The 17,670-nt window shown below is 45.8% G+C and overlaps 1 protein-coding gene across 2 annotated transcripts; it reads left to right on the plus strand.

Moving 5' to 3' along the window:
• Positions 1-3,995: 3,995 nt before the first annotated feature.
• On the plus strand, positions 3,996-17,656 carry ubl7a (ubiquitin-like 7a (bone marrow stromal cell-derived)). 2 transcript variants are annotated; one of them, XM_059640101.1, is made up of 10 exons: positions 3,996-4,233; positions 4,915-5,034; positions 6,586-6,668; positions 8,457-8,541; positions 12,366-12,423; positions 13,100-13,233; positions 14,497-14,546; positions 15,342-15,521; positions 15,614-15,736; positions 16,384-17,656. In XM_059640101.1, the coding sequence occupies exons 1-10, from the start codon at positions 4,059-4,061 to the stop codon at positions 16,519-16,521; spliced, it is 1,146 nt and encodes a 381-aa protein (XP_059496084.1). In that variant the 5' UTR covers positions 3,996-4,058; the 3' UTR covers positions 16,522-17,656. The 2 variants fall into 2 exon arrangements, with proteins under 2 accessions (XP_059496084.1, XP_059496085.1); XM_059640102.1 differs by having other exon boundaries at positions 3,997-4,233; positions 15,354-15,521.
• The last annotated feature ends 14 nt before the right edge of the window (positions 17,657-17,670 follow it).

Genomic DNA, 17,670 nt, shown 5'->3' on the forward strand with positions numbered 1-17,670 from the left:
TTTTTTGGGGGGTGGAGGGGCGGAAGATGTATGGAGGCCCCCACCCACTGTCTCTGTTTCTCTCTCAGGGTGAGGGGGGATTTGGGGGGGTGAGGGGGGATTTGGGGGGGTGAGGGGGGATTTGGGGGGGTGAGGGGGGATTTGGGGGGGTGAGGGGGGATTTGGGGGGGTGAGGGGGGATTTGGGGGGGTGAGGGGGGATTTGGGGGGGTGAGGGGGGATTTGGGGGGGTGAGGGGGGATTTGGGGGGGTGAGGGGGGATTTGGGGGGGTGAGGGGGGATTTGGGGGGGTGAGGGGGGATTTGGGGGGGTGAGGGGGGATTTGGGGGGGTGAGGGGGGATTTGGGGGGGTGAGGGGGGATTTGGGGGGGGGGGGGCGTGGAGGAGAAGAAGAAGAGTTGTTCTCGAACCTTCTCAGCCGACTGTCACCTCGTTGCCCGGCACAGCCTCCAGCGGCTCGGCGCTCTCCAGCGGCGGCCCCGGCTCAGCCCCCGGCCTCTCCCGACAGCGGCACTCCCGCTTCAGCCGCTCCAGTTGCCGGGACGTGGCCTCCAGGGCAGCCTCGAGCTGGCGGCTCCTCTGCCGGAGGTGATCGTTCTCTCCCTTGAGGCAGGCGATGAGGGTCCGGGCCACCCTCTGGCTGGAGCTGCAGCGGAGCCGCATGATGGCTTGGACGGCCGCCTGCTCCCAGGAGCCGCTGGCAGTGGGAGGTGGTGGCGGCAGCCAGGGCTTCGGGCCGTCGTGCCTCTGTTGCTGCTTCTTGCGGGCCCTGGACGCCCGGGTCTCCCGGACCCGCCGGTCTTCGGCCGCCTCGTCCCAGGTCGGAGACTCGGGCGGCAGTACTTCAGCCCGCGGCTTTTTGCGAAGGCCCAGGCCCAGCAGCAGCGTCCCTTCCTCTAGGTGCAGGGAGCAGACGGCGGCCTCGGGCCCGGGGTCAGGGCCGGACACCAACCTCAGGCCACGGCCCCGCAGGGCCTGAACCCACCGGCCTCGCTCGTCGGTGCCGCTCGGGAAGCTGTAGAAGCAGAAAGGCTCGAGGCACGGGCACTCGCGGTGAAGCTGCGGCCGGTGCTGCTCGCAGGTCGCCTCCCTCCACTGGCTCAGGACGTTCTGGGTGTTGGTGCAGCCGCGGACAGCGCAGCTCCGGCTGTCACCCTCCTCATAGGCCATAGCCGGAACCGGAACTGCCGACCCCCCTGACCTCTAAACCGCCCGCCGGAACCGGAACTCGCTCACACCCACTCTCCCAGCCCTACCCCCCGCTCACACCGGAAGTGCGCTTTTACTTTATTTGTAAAATCAAACCTGTTTTGGTCCTTTTCCAGATTCAGTTTTGTAAATAGAAAATAGGAGAATGATTGTAATAATTTAAATATTGCCCTTTTTAAATGTAATGTAGCGCTGCAAGTTTGATCACGTGACCACCCAGCCCTGGGCACCCCCTTAGCCCCGCCCCATTCCCTGATATTGGTCATTATCATTGAAAATAAATAATCATTATTGTTAGAGACAAAAAACCTGCAGGTGCTCGAATCCGAGTGGACACACAGGCGGCTGGAAGAACACACCAAACCAGGCAGCATCTGGAGGAAAGGGAAAGTAAGTTTCCAGGTATTTTGGTCCTGAAGAAGGTTAATACCCAAAACGTTGGCTGCTCCTTCCCTCCAGATGCTGCCTGGCTTGGTGTGTTCTTCCAGCCTCCTGTCTGTCCGCAAAGTATTTCATATATTGAATGTTTAATATGCTGTGTTAAATATGTTCACTCTTCAAAATGCCAAATATGTTTTATATGTTCAATGTGAAATATCAGTATTAAATATATTCAAGGTGTTCAATGTTTAGTATATTCAATGTTAAATATGTGGGTGACCCTGAAACCGTTGTCAATTGTCAAGAAAAAACCCATCTGGTTCACTAATCCCCTTTAGGAAAGGAAACTGCCATCCTTACCTGGTCTGGCCCACATGTGACTCCAGACCCATGACAATGTCGTTGTCCCTTAACAGTCTTCTGGACGATTAGGGATTGGCAAAAACTTCTCACCTAACCAGTAACACCCTCATCCCTGAATGAATAAAACATGTTTAAAATGCTCAATATGTCCAATATTTAATATGTTCATTGTTTAATATAGTTCAATGTTTAATGCAAAGTATGATCACAGAGTATGGAACTGATACAGTACAAACAAAACCTTTCATCTCAGATCCAGTTCCAATGTTTCCTCTGGTAGCCTTGCTTAAACTTCCTTTTAAGAGAATAATCCATTTTTTTTCTCAGAATCAACTGCCTCCACCTCTTAGGTAGCATGTTCCACACCTTAAATACTTCCTACACATTTTCACCTTCACTTCTTTTGTCAGTAATCTCAAATCAGGGTCCTCTGGTACATACACCTTCCACCAATAAGAATCACATAACACCAGGTTATTTCTGACTTTGTCCACCCCAGTCCAACACCAGCACCTCCACATCATGAACAATAGGAATAGTTTCTTATATTTACTCTGTCCAGATCCATGATTTTGAATATCTCTATTAGATCTCCCTGTAATCTTCTGTAGACTAAAGTGAACACACCTAGCTTCTACAGTCTTTCCACATTTATGAACCCCTTCACCCTCAGAATCTTATTGTAAATTTTGCTCACTGCATTTAAAAGATTTGTTCTTTTTCCAATCACCTTAAAGTGATATCATCTGCTTCTCAATTCTAATGCCATGGAAATGGTTTCCAACAACTCTTAGTGAGGGTCTCTGAAGTAGAATGGGAGTGTCCCTAGTGTGCCTGCATTCAAGTCCCACCTGCTACTGAGATACTTAATAATATCTCTTAAACAGGTTGATTAGAAAGTATGTAAAATTACTGTAATTTTAAGCATATTGATCAAATCTCCTCCCCACCTTTTCTGAGAATAATATCCTCATTAAATGAGGTTCCCCATCAGCTGACCCAAAATTAAATTGAAAACACAATTGTTTGAATACCTCTGCGCAGATTTGTAACCCAATGGAGATTAATCTCTAAACAAAGACAGGAAAGCTTGAAATACTAAAAAGGTCTTGCAGCATCCACAGGGATAAACATAGTTAAATGTTACGTGATGCTGCCAATCCTCATGGACCTCTCCAGTAATTTCGGGGGAGGTGATGGCATAGTGGTATTATCACTATTAATCTAGATTCGCAAGTAGTGTCCTGGGATCTGGCTTCAAAAGCCTGCCATGCCAGATGGTGGAATTTGAATTCAATAGAAATTTGGAATTAAAAGTCTAGCCATTGTCCATTATCAGAACAAACCCTAATGCTCTTGAAGGAAGGGAATCTACCATTCTTAACCTGGTCTGGCCTGCACGTGACTGCAGACCCACAGCAAGTGGTTGACTGATGGGTGCCACATACTGGCCGATTAGTGACACCCACGTCATGTTTTGTTTTAAATTCTGCTTTTATTTGTTTAACATTTCAGGCTGATGACCTTTGTTCAGATTTTGGGGGCGGGGGGAGAAAAGAATTAGAAACCTCATCAAAATGAATTTTAAAGCCACTTTAGGATACACAAGAGAAGACCCAAATGGGGTGGGGTGGAGATCAGGAGGGATTAAATGTTTAAAAAAAGTCTCAATGTGCACAAAACAATGGGAGTGGTGATGGGGAAAGTAAGGCAATAAAAGATTTTCTGAAGAAGGGTCTAGGCCCAAAAGGTCAGCTTTCCTGCTCCCTTGATGCTGCTTGGCCTGCAGTGTTCATCCAGCTCCACACCTTGTCATCTCTGATACAAAAGGTGTATCTGGATGGTGTGAACAGCTGAGACTCCTTACAGGTGCATTCTGGATGTTATAGTTCCAAAATAAAATCACTAAGAAATAATATTAAAAGCTGTTAAATATATCAAGCTCTGCCTCGGAAGTCATCAAGACCCATTTAGTTTTATTTATTGATTATTTTGTTTTATCTCCCTGTTTTGGCTGGTTTCCGGTGTGGTGACGCGGCAAACCTGCCGCCATTTCCGGTCCGTCTCCATAGTAACCGGGCCTAATGGTTAGGCTCCGTTCGGAAGATGCGGCCGGAGATGATTGCCGTTAAACTGGCCGAGCAGCCGCGGGCCCCGAAATTGCTGTTGCCGCTGCCCGAGGGCCTGCAGCAGGGCCCCGGTGGTGGAGTCCGGATCTCCGCCTTGAAAGAGCTCATCGTCGAGAAGTTGCCCGGAGCCGCGGCCGCCCCGGAGCTGATGGGTGAGAAATCGGGATCGGGAGAAGGACCACCTCGCAGGCCCCGCCCCTACTCCTCCCTTCCAACACCCCCCCCCCCCAATCTTCCAGCGCCCCCCTCCCCCACCCCCAACACGGTCTCGCAGCCCCCCCCCCACCACACCGTCTTGCAGTGCCCCCTCCCCCTGAACCCCCCCCCCCACACAGACTCGCAGCCTCCCCTCCCCCGAACATCCCCACCACACGGTCTCGCAGCCCCCTCCCCGACACCCTGTCTCGCAGTGCCCCCCACCTCCTCCGACACTGACTCGCAATCCCCCGAACCCCCCCCCCCAAACACGGTCTCACAGCCGCACCCCCCCCCCCAACACGGTCTCACAGCCGCACCCCCCCCCCCCCCAAAACACGGTCTCGCAGCACCCTCCCCCACACAGTCTTGCAGTCCCCCTCCCCCAACATGGACTCCCTTCCAACGTGTCCTGGATGATGTGCTGAATTTGAAGTTAGTTTGTAAACGCATGTTCCTGGCCTTACTGACTGACTTGAACACACAGCCGCCTGATTCAGAGCTGGCTGTGAACCTGCTGCTCGTACTGCAGTCGTTGGAGTTGGAGTTCGTGTTCCTGTCGTCATGGCACTCCCTGTTCAAAGTCAGGCAGACGGATGGTTTGTTACTTTGCTGGTTGATTTTTTTTTTGTTTGCAGAGCTGGTGTATTGTGGACGGAAACTGAAAGATGAGCAGACGCTGGATTTCTATGGAATTCAAGCTGGATCCACAATCCATGTCCTGAAGAAGTCCTGGCCGGAACCAGAGCAGAAACCTGGTTTGGAAAATTGTGATTTATGAAGCATTGTTGTAATAAATCCAACGGGGAAGTGAAAGGACAGTTCTTAATGCAGTGGTGAACTTTCCTACCTCAGAGTGGTTAAGGCAAATAGATGTATTTAAGATAATTATATTTCAGGTGGGAGGGAACTCTGAGCAGGCTGGAGTGGACGTGAGGCCATGAATGAGTTTAGCTGATATCACTCATTCCAACTAAGGGAGTAGTTGAGTTTGTGGATAAGGTGGATATTCAGTTTGGATGAGAGTCTGCGCCAACTCGGTGGTCGGACATTGAGTGATATAGAGTTTAAACGTTCAATGTGATCACTGATCAAACACAGCATAGACAAGGGCTATTCCGCCCATTGTATCTGTAAGGTCCTCTGATGGAGTGATTCACTTTAGCCACTCCCTCACCTTTTCCCTGTAATCCTAAACCAAAGGTCTAATTCCCTTTTGAATTCTTAGATTGGCTGTGCATCCACCACACTCGGGCAGCGTATTCCTCACCACTTGCTGTGTGAGATAGTTTGCCTTGTGTCTGCCTTGCTGCTTTTGGCAGTTATCTTAAATCTGTACCTTCTGTTTCTCAGTCCATCCAGCAGTGGGAACAGTTTCTCCCCACTGTTCTGTCCAGACGTACTTATCACTTTGAACATCTCTGCACCAAAGCACTAGGCTTCAGTTGCATGCTGCCCTGTAGTAGCTTCATAATGCTGGAATAGATTTCGTGTCACTCGTGCCAACAGACAAGCCAGCTGTGCGGGTGAGATAATAGGAACTGCAGATGCTGGACAATCCGAGATAACAAGGTGTGGAGTTGGATGAACACAGCAGGCCGAGCAGGAACGCTGCCCCTTGGTCTAGGCCCGAAACGTCAGCTTTCCTGCTCCTAAGATGCTGCTTGGCCTGCTGTGTTCATCCAGCTCCACACCTTGTTATCTCATCTGTGTGGGTGTTTGTCAAGTAAATTACTTAGTTCCCAATAGTTCCTCAACCTTGAAAATATAAATTAGAGATGGTCCCTAATGACTTTGTCAAATAAAGAAAATAAACCTTTAATGATATTTTTAAGATTGCCAAGGCGACGCAGCTTGTGAAGATTAGGTGACGATTTAATGATATGGATGGAATGAGTTGCCAGCAGTGGTCATAGAGGCTGGGACCTGGGCTCATTTTGGAAGAAGTGGATTATTAGTTTGAAAGGATAAGGCTGACACAGGCACTTGTTTAACTAGGAATACATGGCTTTGTTCCGAGGGTGAAATTGTTAGAAGAATGGGAGAAGAACTCCATCCCAAACATCACTGTGCGTGTCTTTGCACTAAATGGCTTGCTTTTGACCGGGCACCTCTTTGGCATTTAGGGACAAATAATAAATGAGGTCTAGCCAGCAACATGCACATCCCATGAAAGTGGTGAAATGAATTTTCAATTCTTTGTGTTTACCAATTTCTCAATATGGGAGTCAGTGGGAAAAGTAATTGTTGGTGCAGTATGCATTTGGTCTGTGTATTTCAGAGTGCACTGACGTGTCCCTTCTTCCCAGAGCCTGTGGAGCAGTCAGCCGCAGCCCGGGAATTCCGTGTTCTCCAGGCAGCACTGCATGCCAGTCCTGCGTACAGGGAGGCAGTAAGTGAAGTTTTCTGGACCTTTGATCTGCTTATGTTTTACATATTGTTATTCTTTCTCACTTGCCCTCCGTCCAAATGATGAGTCCTGTTGTGATGCTGGTGCTGACTGAGGTACATTGTTACCTCTGACTGTCTGACTCTTGGATATGTGGGCATTTGACTGCAGTAGCTTTGCAGTTGAGCCCGCCTTGTTCTACCCTGGGCTTTACATGCCAACTTCCCAAGGAGAGTCGCTGAATAATGAGGAGCAGGTAATTTATTTTTCCTGCCGCACCTTTTGTGCTGGGCCAGTTGCGGGGTGCTCTATTTGAGATTAACTGGATAGAACAGACTGGAGATCAGAGCCTAATGATTTCCTGTGGTCTCTGTAGCACGATGCCACTCTTGAAGGTGCCCTGAATCAGTGAAGTTCTGAAGCCTCCTATTGCTAATGCGCTTCACTGTTGCTTGGTTACATTCATGGAACTCCATCCCGAACAGCACTGTGCGTGTCTTTGCACTACATGCTTTGCTTTTGACAGGGCACCTCTTTGGCATTTAGGGACAAACCGTAATTGAGGTCTGGCCAACAACACGCACATCCCATGAAAGTAGTGAAATAAAATGTCAATTCTTTGTGTTTTTATATCACAGGAGCATTGTCAAACAACATATGTTGTTCAGTCACATCAGTTACTAGGTGATGCAAAGCTTGTGCAAAGTAGGTTTGAAGGAGAATGTTAAAGAGGAGTGGAGAATAGAGAGGTTGAAGAAGGGAATTTGAGTTTGTGGACCATGGCCATCATTGGTGAAGAATTCAAAGTAGGATACCCCTTCAAAGTTAAATTCATGTCTTTGTTCCGTTTGGAGCTGTTGTTAATCCCTTCGCTTTGCTGAATACATGAAGGGAGAGCAGACAGAAAGATGTTGAAGGCCATACGTGGTACTCCCAAAAAAAAAGCCACCTGTACTTCAAAACAAAGAGAGAACCTCCTTATTTGCCAAAAGGAATGCAACTGCAAGCTGAAGAATGTCATCAGAACATTTATCCTGGAGATTGTTTAAAAGTTACTTTGTTTTATGAGTCATTTACTTATACAAGTCTGGATTGCAATTTGTGGGAGAATGTGGGTGGGGTTTATGTGAAACCTATCTCACACTTTGTCCTTTGTCCAAGGCAGCTAACACTGTACTGGCGCAATGTATTGCACAAATGTAGTAGCTGTAAGGATGCAGATTCTATTTTTAAGTGTCCTTCTCCTGGATGAGTTGCTGAGAAGACTAAGGAGCCCCATCTACCCTCAATATTGGTGTCCAGTCCGTTGACGCTGTTAGTAATTTTCCACACGATCAACTGATGTACATCTTGCGAGTGAGCCAATAGCTGGGAATCCCAAAAATACCCCACAGTGAAATATAGCAGTTGCGAAATTAAAACCAGTTCTATGTTCAAACTGCAGCCTAGATCTAATTTGCAGCATTGACCAGTTATTACTATATTTCACAAATAAACTGTGCGTGAAATTAAAATCTGGTGAAGTCTTTTTTAAGAGGATGGTTCACAGCGGTGTTGCATTCCCGCAAAAAGAAATTAATTGTTCCCTGACTTTCGTCACTCACCCCTGCCCTACCCTGAGAACATATGAAGAAAGGTATTATCAATCTGCACAGTTTGCTGCCCAGAACTGTAAATTTACATTAAAAACTAGAGTCAGTCAAAACTTATGACCATTTGGAAAGGCCATGATGTTCTACTGACATTATGCTGTGTTTTCTACCTCATGTTGTTCTATTAAATCAATCACAGGTTTTCAAGATGTTGGCAAACAAGGAGTCACTGGACCAGATCATTGTTGCTACACCTGGGCTCAGCAACGATCCCATTGCTTTAGGTGAGTTTGAAAGATTTATCTTTCTCACAGTAAAGTGGCATTCTCGTGACTTAAGTTATTCCACATGGAGGAAGTCATCTGCAAAGCACACCTTTCTCTGACCTGGATATATATTGGTGTTCCTTCAAGAAAAGGCATGCAAGTTAGCTGTAATGCTGTTTGGAGTTTAGGTGAATGAGAGGATAATCTACTATCTCACAGAAGATTGAGGAGAACTTGGCATGTTGGGTGCTGAGGGAATGTTTTCCCTTGGTCCAGTGGTACAGTTTCAAAATAAGGGATCTCCCATTTAGGATAGAGATGAAGAGAAATTTCTTCTCTGAAGTTGATTGCTCTTTAGAATACTCTTTCCCCAAAGGCTCACCATCACCTTAGAACAAGAGAGGTTGGCAGTAAATGGGAAGGAACAGTGGCTCGGTGGTTAGCACTGCTGTCTCACAGAGCCAGGAATCCAGGTTCAATTCCACCCTTGGGTCACTGTGTGGAGTTTGCACGTTTTCCCCGTGTCTGCGTGGGCTTTCCCCCGGTGCTCCGGTTTCCTCCCACAGTCCAAAGACGGTGCAGGTTAGATGGATTGGCCATGCTAAATTGCCTGTAGCGTTCAGTGATGTGTAGCTTAGGTGGGTTATAGCAGGATGGGTCTGGATGGGATGCTGCAAGGATTGGGGTGGACTTTTTCCACTCTGTAGGGATTCTATGAATATCTTGCATCTATTTTAAATGTATCTTTGTCATGAATATTCCAAGAACTAGTCTTAAAATATACTATGACGAGTCACGGATGGACAGCGTGGTTCATAATGATCCCACAAACACACACTTGTGTAGAACTCGCTCAGAACTTCAGAGCATCTTAAAACTGTTCACCTCTCTTGAAGTACTTGTTCCCTACAACAGTGAATACGTTTGATGTGTTCAGCAACCTATTTTAAATGTGAGCATTTCATTTTTCAAATAATTTTGTAAATAAACACGTTAGTCATTGTTCTTAATGAACTCTTGCTCTTTCTTGAAGAGGCAGACTTGTTGGAAAACCGCTTCTCAGTAAGTCTGTTGATACTTTATCTGTTTGTGAATCCCGACGGTGTCAGCCTTGGCTCACTGGGTAATGCTCTTGTTGCTGAATCAGGTATTAGCTTTAAGGCCCGTAGGAGAGAACTGAGCATCTAACTTAGACCAGCATGTGCAGTACAGTATCAAGATACAAAGTATCAGTACACTATCGTCTGAATAAGACATTAAACCAAGGCCCCATCTGTTGAGTTAAGTAGATATAAAAGATACTGTACCTGTTCTTTTGAAAATGGGAAGGTTCTCCCTAATGTCTGGCCAGTATATTTCCTCTGACAATGTAACAAAAAGAAATCAATCTGGTCATGATTTTGATAGTGTGAGCCTTCACAGGTTGCCTGCTGCTTTGTAATGACCTGAGGTCGTGGAAGGCACTACGTAAGTCTATGATTGTAATTGACAACTCACAATCTGGTCCAACTGGCTTCTGTTCTCTAGCATCAATACTGGCTACCCATCCCTAAATACCCTCGAAGGTGGTGAGTTGTATTCTAGAGCCACTGCTGTCTATGATGCCGGAGCACCCACAGAGCTACAGGAGAAGGAAATCCAGAATGTTGATCCAGTAGCAGTGGAACAGTGAGGATAGAGTTCCAAGTCTGGAGTATGGCTTGGAGGGACAGGTGTTGCAGTTATACTGAAACAGTCTATCTATGGACGTAGCAAGTCCTGGTGCTCAAGTCTTCAGTACTATTGCCAGAATGTTGTCAGCATCCATACTCTATGCAAAGTCTAGTACCTTCAGTGATTTCCTGATACTATGTGGCGTTAATCAAATTGGCTGGAGACTGGCACGTATGATGTGGACACCTCGCAAGGAGGCAGAGATGGATTATCAACTTGGCGTTTCTGGCTGAAGATGCTAACGAATACATCAGGCATATATTTTGTACTGATGTACAGAGTTGCCCATCATTTGAAGATGCTGATATTTGTAGAGCTGTCTCCTTCAGTGAGTTGTTTAATTGAACACCACCATTCATGGTATGGTCTTGCTAGGTCTGAGAGCTTAGATCGGATCTATTGTTTGTAGGATTGCTTGGGTCTATGTACAACACATAAACAGACTGCACAGGCCAGATGGCAAAAGAAAGGAGATAATGGGAACTGCAGATGCTGGAGAGTCCGAGATAACAAAGTGTGGGGCTGGATGAACACAGCAGGCCAAGCAGCATCTCAGGAGCTCAAAAGCTGACGTTTCAGGCCTAGACCCTTCATCGGAGAGGGGGATGGGGAGAGGGTTCTGAAATAAATAGGGAGAGAGGGGGAGGTGTACCGAAGATGGATAGAGGAGAAGATAGGTGGAGAGGAGAGTATAGGTGGGGAGGTAGGGAAGGGATAGGTCAGTCCGGGGAGGACGGACAGGTCAAGGAGGGTGGATGAGGTTAGTAGGTGGGAAATGGAGGTGTGGCTTGAGGTGGGAGGAGGGGATAGGTGAGAGGAAGAACAGGTTAGGGAGGCGGGGACGAGCTGGGCTGGTTTTGGGATGCAGTGGGGGAAGGGGAGATTTTGAAGCTTGTGAAGTCCACATTGATACCATTGGGCTGCAGGGTTCCCAAGCAGAATATGAGTTGCCATTCCTGCAACCTTCGGGTGACATCATTGTGGCATCTCCCCTTCCCCCACTGCATCCCAAAACCAGCCCAGCTCGACCCCGCCTCCCTAACCTGTTCTTCCTCTCACCTATCCCCCCCTCCCACCTCAAGCCACACCTCCATTTCCCACCTACTAACCTCATCCCGCTTCCTTGACCTGTCCGTCCTTCCCGGACTGGCACATCCCTACCTCCCCACCTATACTCTCCTCTCCACCTATCCTCTCCTCTATCCATCTTCGATCCACCTCCCCCCCCCACTTTCCCTATTTATTCCAGTTCCCTCTCCCCATCCCCCTCTCTGATGAAGGGTCTAGGCCCGAAACGTCAGTTTTTGTGCTCCTGAGATGCTGCTTGGCCTGCTGTGTTCATCCAGCTCCACACTTTGTTATGGCGAAAGAAATGAAATGCTTTTAACAAGAGTCGTATTAATGTGTCATAAAACAATAAGACAATATTGTGCATTCGTCTCAAAGAACTTCAGGTAAATTCCATAGCTATCAACAATTATGATTTCATTTCTACGAGATTTGTTCATTTGTGGAATGTACTTGTGAAACAAAAAGGTAAAGTCTCTATAGCCCTAGAGGACCATGGGGCTGCTCTCATTACAGAGAGAAACGACCAGTGATGATTTACACTGAGGGTCACTATACCACTGGGAAGGCAAGAGGTTGATAAGTCAGGACATTTGTGGTAAGTTTAACTAATGAAGAACCTACTTGTAGCTAAGTAACAACTAGCGATTATATTGGTGCCTTCACATTCTAATTACATTTTTCGATTGAAGAGTCGCTGCATTGTCAGATGTAGCAACTTTTTGCATCCAGCAAGATCCCAAACCCAGTCTTGCGATAAATTACCAGATAAACAGTAACTTTGGCTGATAAAGGAATGTTGGCCAGAAAATCTTCGTGCCTTTTATTTTGTGGTGCAATTGAATTATTAAGTTTTGGCTGAATAGGAAAATGAGCATAAATTTGATGTCATTTCATCAGGTAGCTTTGCTGGAGCACATCACTCCTTCACTACTGTATTAGCATGCAAGCAGAGATTGTGCACTTGTTTAATGGGATTTAACCCTTTCAATCCAGATGTATGCTTACATTTTTGATGTGCATAAACAGAATTTATTCAAACCTTTTTTTTTATTTTCTAGGTGTTTTGCAAGACAAAGATTTGTTTGTGCTCTTCACTGACCCAAACCTATTGGACACGTAAGTGCTGACTGCTCAAATGTCAGATGTAGCAATCATATCGAAAACAGTCTCTGTTGTGGAACTTCCATTCCAAGGGTCTTGGGTCTGCAGCTTATTCTTAACCATTGGCTTCTGGACAGGCATTTGAATGGTGCCAATGAAGGTCCATGTTACCCATCAATTAGCTCACTGCCTGAGTAGAGTGGCTCAGCAATTACATGCAGATAGATGGGCAAGTTGTGTTACTGGCAGCTTTTTATTGGGAACTTGCCGAGTGACCATTGGGATTTGTGTGGGTATGATATCTGGGTTTGAATTTGCTTGCCTCTTGCTTTCCACTAAGAAAAATGTAGCCTGACTATTAGGATAGTTATTAGTATTTATGTGTATAAAATTTTGTGCATTACAAAATATGTGAGAGATATAATGTTTATCCTGGAATGCAATAATGGAGATTGTAAGGGCTCTGTTATTAATTTTCGCATTCTCTCTGGCCACCAAAGAGATGCCAGAAGATTGGAGGGCAGCTAATGATACCATTATTCAAGATAAATCGTACCTTATGTGCCTGTGGGTTGAGAGTCCTAGCCATGAAGAATTCACATACGTTAAGCAGTTTATGAGCTCTTTTGCTAATCTGCTGTATGCTGATGTTTGCAGTGTTGGTCTTTAATGAATGTTATTCCCTCTGCAGGTTGATTTCTTCACACCCTGCATTAGTTAATGCAATGGTGTTGGTCCTACACTCTGTAACTGGAGAGGCCCCTTCGCCAACTGCTGCTGGTAACTCGAGGAGTATTCCATCCAGCTCTTACAGTGAGGTTCCAGGTAAGCCTTTCATCAACACCAAGACCTTTCATTTATATAACTCCTGTAATGTATTAAAGTGTCCCAAGGCAATTCACAAGAGTATTATCAAACAAAAGAATTTGTTTGTTATTACAGGTGACCAAAGCTTTGAGCAATAAGTTAGATTTAAGGAGTATTTTTGAAGAAGGAGCATTGTTTAGGAGAGATGAATAGGAATTCCAAAGCATGCACGTACAGGGGAAAAAAAAGTTATTATTTTCAATGCCATCCTTCAGACTGGCTGGACCAGGCATTCCAGTAAAGAACTGCAACTAAAACATTAACCTGTTGGCAGGCTCTAGTTTTTATTCCCTATTTCACGACTTTTCACTTCAGGAACGGTGGATGTGCCAGATGTGTGTGAGAGAGAGAGAGATTTGTAGTGAAGGGGGAAATAATGGAAGGCAGGAAATGCTAGAAATTACACTGCTAGATTTTGTAGAGAAACGGAAAGTAGGAAAATTGGTTGACACATTGAGATGGGTCTTCACCTTCAAGATAAACTTAATGCATTGCCCAAAGCTTTGGTCACCTTAATAATAACACCAAGTCTTCAACTTCTGATCCAATCCCTCGTGTTTCCCCATGTTCACTCTTTCAGAAACCCCTCTTCCCAAACCTCTGCCCAGTTTGATTATAAATGGAATGCCTTTTACCTTTATGGGTAGTGGCTAACTTAAGGTAGATAGGATTGTGGTGGGGAATAGTCAGTGGGAAGGGTGGAATGGAAACGTGGGAAAGATGAACAGGTTGTGTCAGGTCAAGGAGGCTCGGGGAAGGTAGTTGGGATGGTGATAAGTGGATGCAGGTAGGGATTGGTTAGTGGGAAGGGTGAGGTGGATAGCTGGGGAAGATTATGGACAGATTGTCATGTCAAGGAGGTGGGCATCAGAGGGACGTGGGATGAGGCTGAGTGTGGGACATCTTTGAACAGTGAATTCCAAGAATTTGGGCCATTGTGTTGTCGGCTCCCAAGGCGGAATATAAAAATTGTTGAGTTTTCCTACTCCTCTGCCTGATCTGCTGTGTTTCTCCAGCTCCATGCCATGTTGACTGTGACTCCAGCATAAACAGTTCTTGCTATCTCCAAGTTGGTATGCTGGCTGTATTTGAAATGATAATTGATTCACTCATGATCTCTGCCATGTCTTTTGCTTTCTGCTTAAAGTGACAATGGAGGAGGGGAGTGTTGTGATATACACATTGATAAAAGCCACAATTTCTTTTTGCTTCACGTTCCAGGTGGGTTCCTCTTTGACGGGCTTTCCGACGATGAAGATGAGTTTCATCAGGTAAATCCCATTGTTCCACCTAGTTGGAGAGTGTGCTTGTGTTTGTGAAAAGTGTTTTATTGTGTACCTAAATTGATTCGAGTGCACCAAGTTAAATATCATCATGATATTTAGCACTAGGTTGCCGGTATACGCTGAGTTTACTAATGTGGTCAAAAGGAAACTAGTTTTCTTCAGTGTGTGTTTCTTTTTTTTGAGAGGGGGTGGTTTTGTGCAATTCTAAGTGTGTCTTAGTTGATTATCTTTAGTCAACAATTGATTTTAATACCACTAATGCAAAATGGAAGCGGGTTTTTAGTTTGACTAAAAAGTGTTTCCAAGTGCAGCTATAGACTAAATATCTAATCATAAATGGTAATACAGAGGGCTGTATAACCTCACTGTCCTGCAACTGACACTTGGCATGTTGAATGTTCCTACTGTCAATAGTTAATATTCTTTTATTGTCATGTTTGCTGGTATGGAATTTGAGGATTGCTGAAAAAAATACTTTTTTGTTGAAGCTTTTCATTGTTCTGATCAGGATATTTTAAAGCATATAAATTTAAAAGGAAAACCAGCATGAGGAGTACTGATTAATTGACAAGTGGACTCTCTTAACAGGCTATTAATTGTCGATCTGCATTAATAGATGCATTTTCCATGGTTACACCTTTGCCAATCAGTGGTCTCCTCTCATGCAGTGTCTATGTTGGTCTTGCCATTTAATTGATATTCTTGAGCGATCCTGATGAGTGCGAGATGCAAAGCTTTGACAAAATATCTTTATGACCAATTTCAATTAATACCTTCCAGTTGTCTTCACAGGCCCGGGCCACTGCTTCCTCCAGCAACCCCTCTAGCTCCCGTCCAGCCACATTGGGCTACAGTGGCTCAGTTGGACCTCGACCTATCACACAGAGTGAGTTGGCGACTGCGCTGGCATTGGCCAGTACCCCAGAAAGTAGTGCTGCCACTCCGACCACAGGAACACAGGTGAGCCAAACTCAAATGGTGCACTTACTCTCCACGAGGGCATCAGCTCCTCTATTATCCTAGTCTCGACTTCTTTTTCTCTGTCCTCACAGGGCACAGCATCAGGTCTGTCTCCAGTGATGAATTCAGTGCCGTCAGCCACCCCGATCAGCCACGATATATTCAGCCAGGCACTGCAGCAAGCTCTGCAAGCTTCGAACATCTCAGCACTTCAGGTTGGTGCCTTTTTGATCAAGTTTCGTCCACTCCTCAATACAAAGCCATCTGAGTTAATCTTATTTGGGGTGCTGCATTTGACCTGGGTATCATTGGCTAACTTTTCGATGTCAGATTCAATTAGGAGTCTTAGTCCACATGACTCCTGCTGCTCCTACAATAGGGTTAGGGTTGCAAATTCTGCATTTGAAGGATGCAGGTGTAGGGTGATGGGGTCAGGTGTGGGGGTTATGTGTTTGTCGTTGGGCTGTGTGGGTGTGTGCATCTGTAGCTGTGTCCTGTGGGAAGCTGTGTGCCTATCTGCGAGGTTGGTGCAAGTGTTAAAACCTTCAGTAATAGAAATTATGAAATTGGTGGAAAACACAACTGGTGCATTGCTATCCCTTTTGGAGAAGGAAATCTGCCACCTTAGTTCAATCTGGTTTCTGACCCCATGCTGAACTGCCCTTTGAAGTGGCCTCACAACTCCGGCAGGATCTGCCAGTGGACTACTCTGGGATTGTTGTGGGTGGAAGGCGTCATGAAATTTCTTTGTTCTCTCTCAGTTTAGTCAAATGGAGTTCTTCTGCTCTATTTTGATTCATGGTTAAGCTTTGCCTGGAGGAAGGAATAAAATTTGACCCTGTATACCTTTTGTCTCCTTCAGAGTCAGTGGCAGCCGCAGCTCCAGCAGCTCAGGGACATGGGGATCCAAGACAGCGAGCTGAGTCTGCGGGCTCTGCAGGCCACCGGAGGGGACATTCAAGCCGCCCTGGAACTCATATTTGCTGGAGGAGCCCTTTAGCTTTACTGGCCAGTACCTGAGGTGCTCCTGCCCGACAGAAGAGGCAGGAGAGTGTGTGTAGTGCATGCCAGAACGTGTAACTCTATAGAATCAATTGTTTTAGCAGGAAGCTTTCATTTGTGAGGAGAGCACTGGCTGTGGTAAGTACTTGGCTGCTACAGGTCGCTAGGATCTTTCTGTCTGCAGTAAGAAGTGAGTCACCCAGTTTGTTTGTTTTTAAAGATATGCCCATTTCAACAAAACCTTGTGACTGGCATTTGTTCTGTTAAACTGTGGTGGAGGAGATATGCTCCTGCCACAGGGCGTACTTTGTATTTTAAGGCTAATTTCTGTCTCAGAAGGTGGGGTGAACTCCCTAAAGCTGGCTTCTTGTCACTTTTTGTGTTACTGCCTCATGTTAATGCCGCATGTGATAAATACTGAAATATAAAGTCATCTGTCACTTTCCCTAGTTTTTGAGTACAAGTCCATCAGTTTGGTTTTCCAACCCTTCTATCAATGTGAGTACATTTAAATCCCATGCCGCTGCTCTGTCCCAAAAAGTAAGTTGTAATGCTTGGAACTTGTCTTGCCTCACCACTGGCCATTCCTGAAGCCCGGAACCTTATTCTAAAGTTCCTCCTTAAATTGCATCAATTTAAAAATGCAATTGGAGTAGTTCTTCCTGGAGTGTTTACATTTCTGACCTCTTCCATTTTGCATGACTTGTGTATGCTGATGAAGGCTTGGGTCTCCAGTGCCATTCAATTTTGGGTTGGGGGATGTTGCTACAAACAGTTTTACCATTCAATCTACTTTGGATGACTTGCATGGTTTAAGAGAATTTCCATGACAATTGCCTTATTTTTAACCTGACAATAAGAGCTTCTAGTACTATGGTGCACACCAGCTCACCTGCCTTCGTAAAGTTATCTGCTATCCAGTAGTGGCTTCTTTGTGTGGACTGGATTTACATTACACAGTGGTGGTCTCTATTTGCCCCAAGCTTTCAGCATGGGACACAAATGTCACCTTGCCAACCTCAACAACTGGTCAGTTTCTGAATGACTGCTTAAGATTACTTTAGACTGTTTTAAATTATTGTGTGATGTTACTTTACAAATATGTTGACCATTAAACTTTACTTTAACACTTTCTCTGGATTCTGTA

This window comes from Stegostoma tigrinum, chromosome 36 (genome assembly GCF_030684315.1).
Source record: "Stegostoma tigrinum isolate sSteTig4 chromosome 36, sSteTig4.hap1, whole genome shotgun sequence".
NCBI lineage: Eukaryota > Metazoa > Chordata > Chondrichthyes > Orectolobiformes > Stegostomatidae > Stegostoma > Stegostoma tigrinum.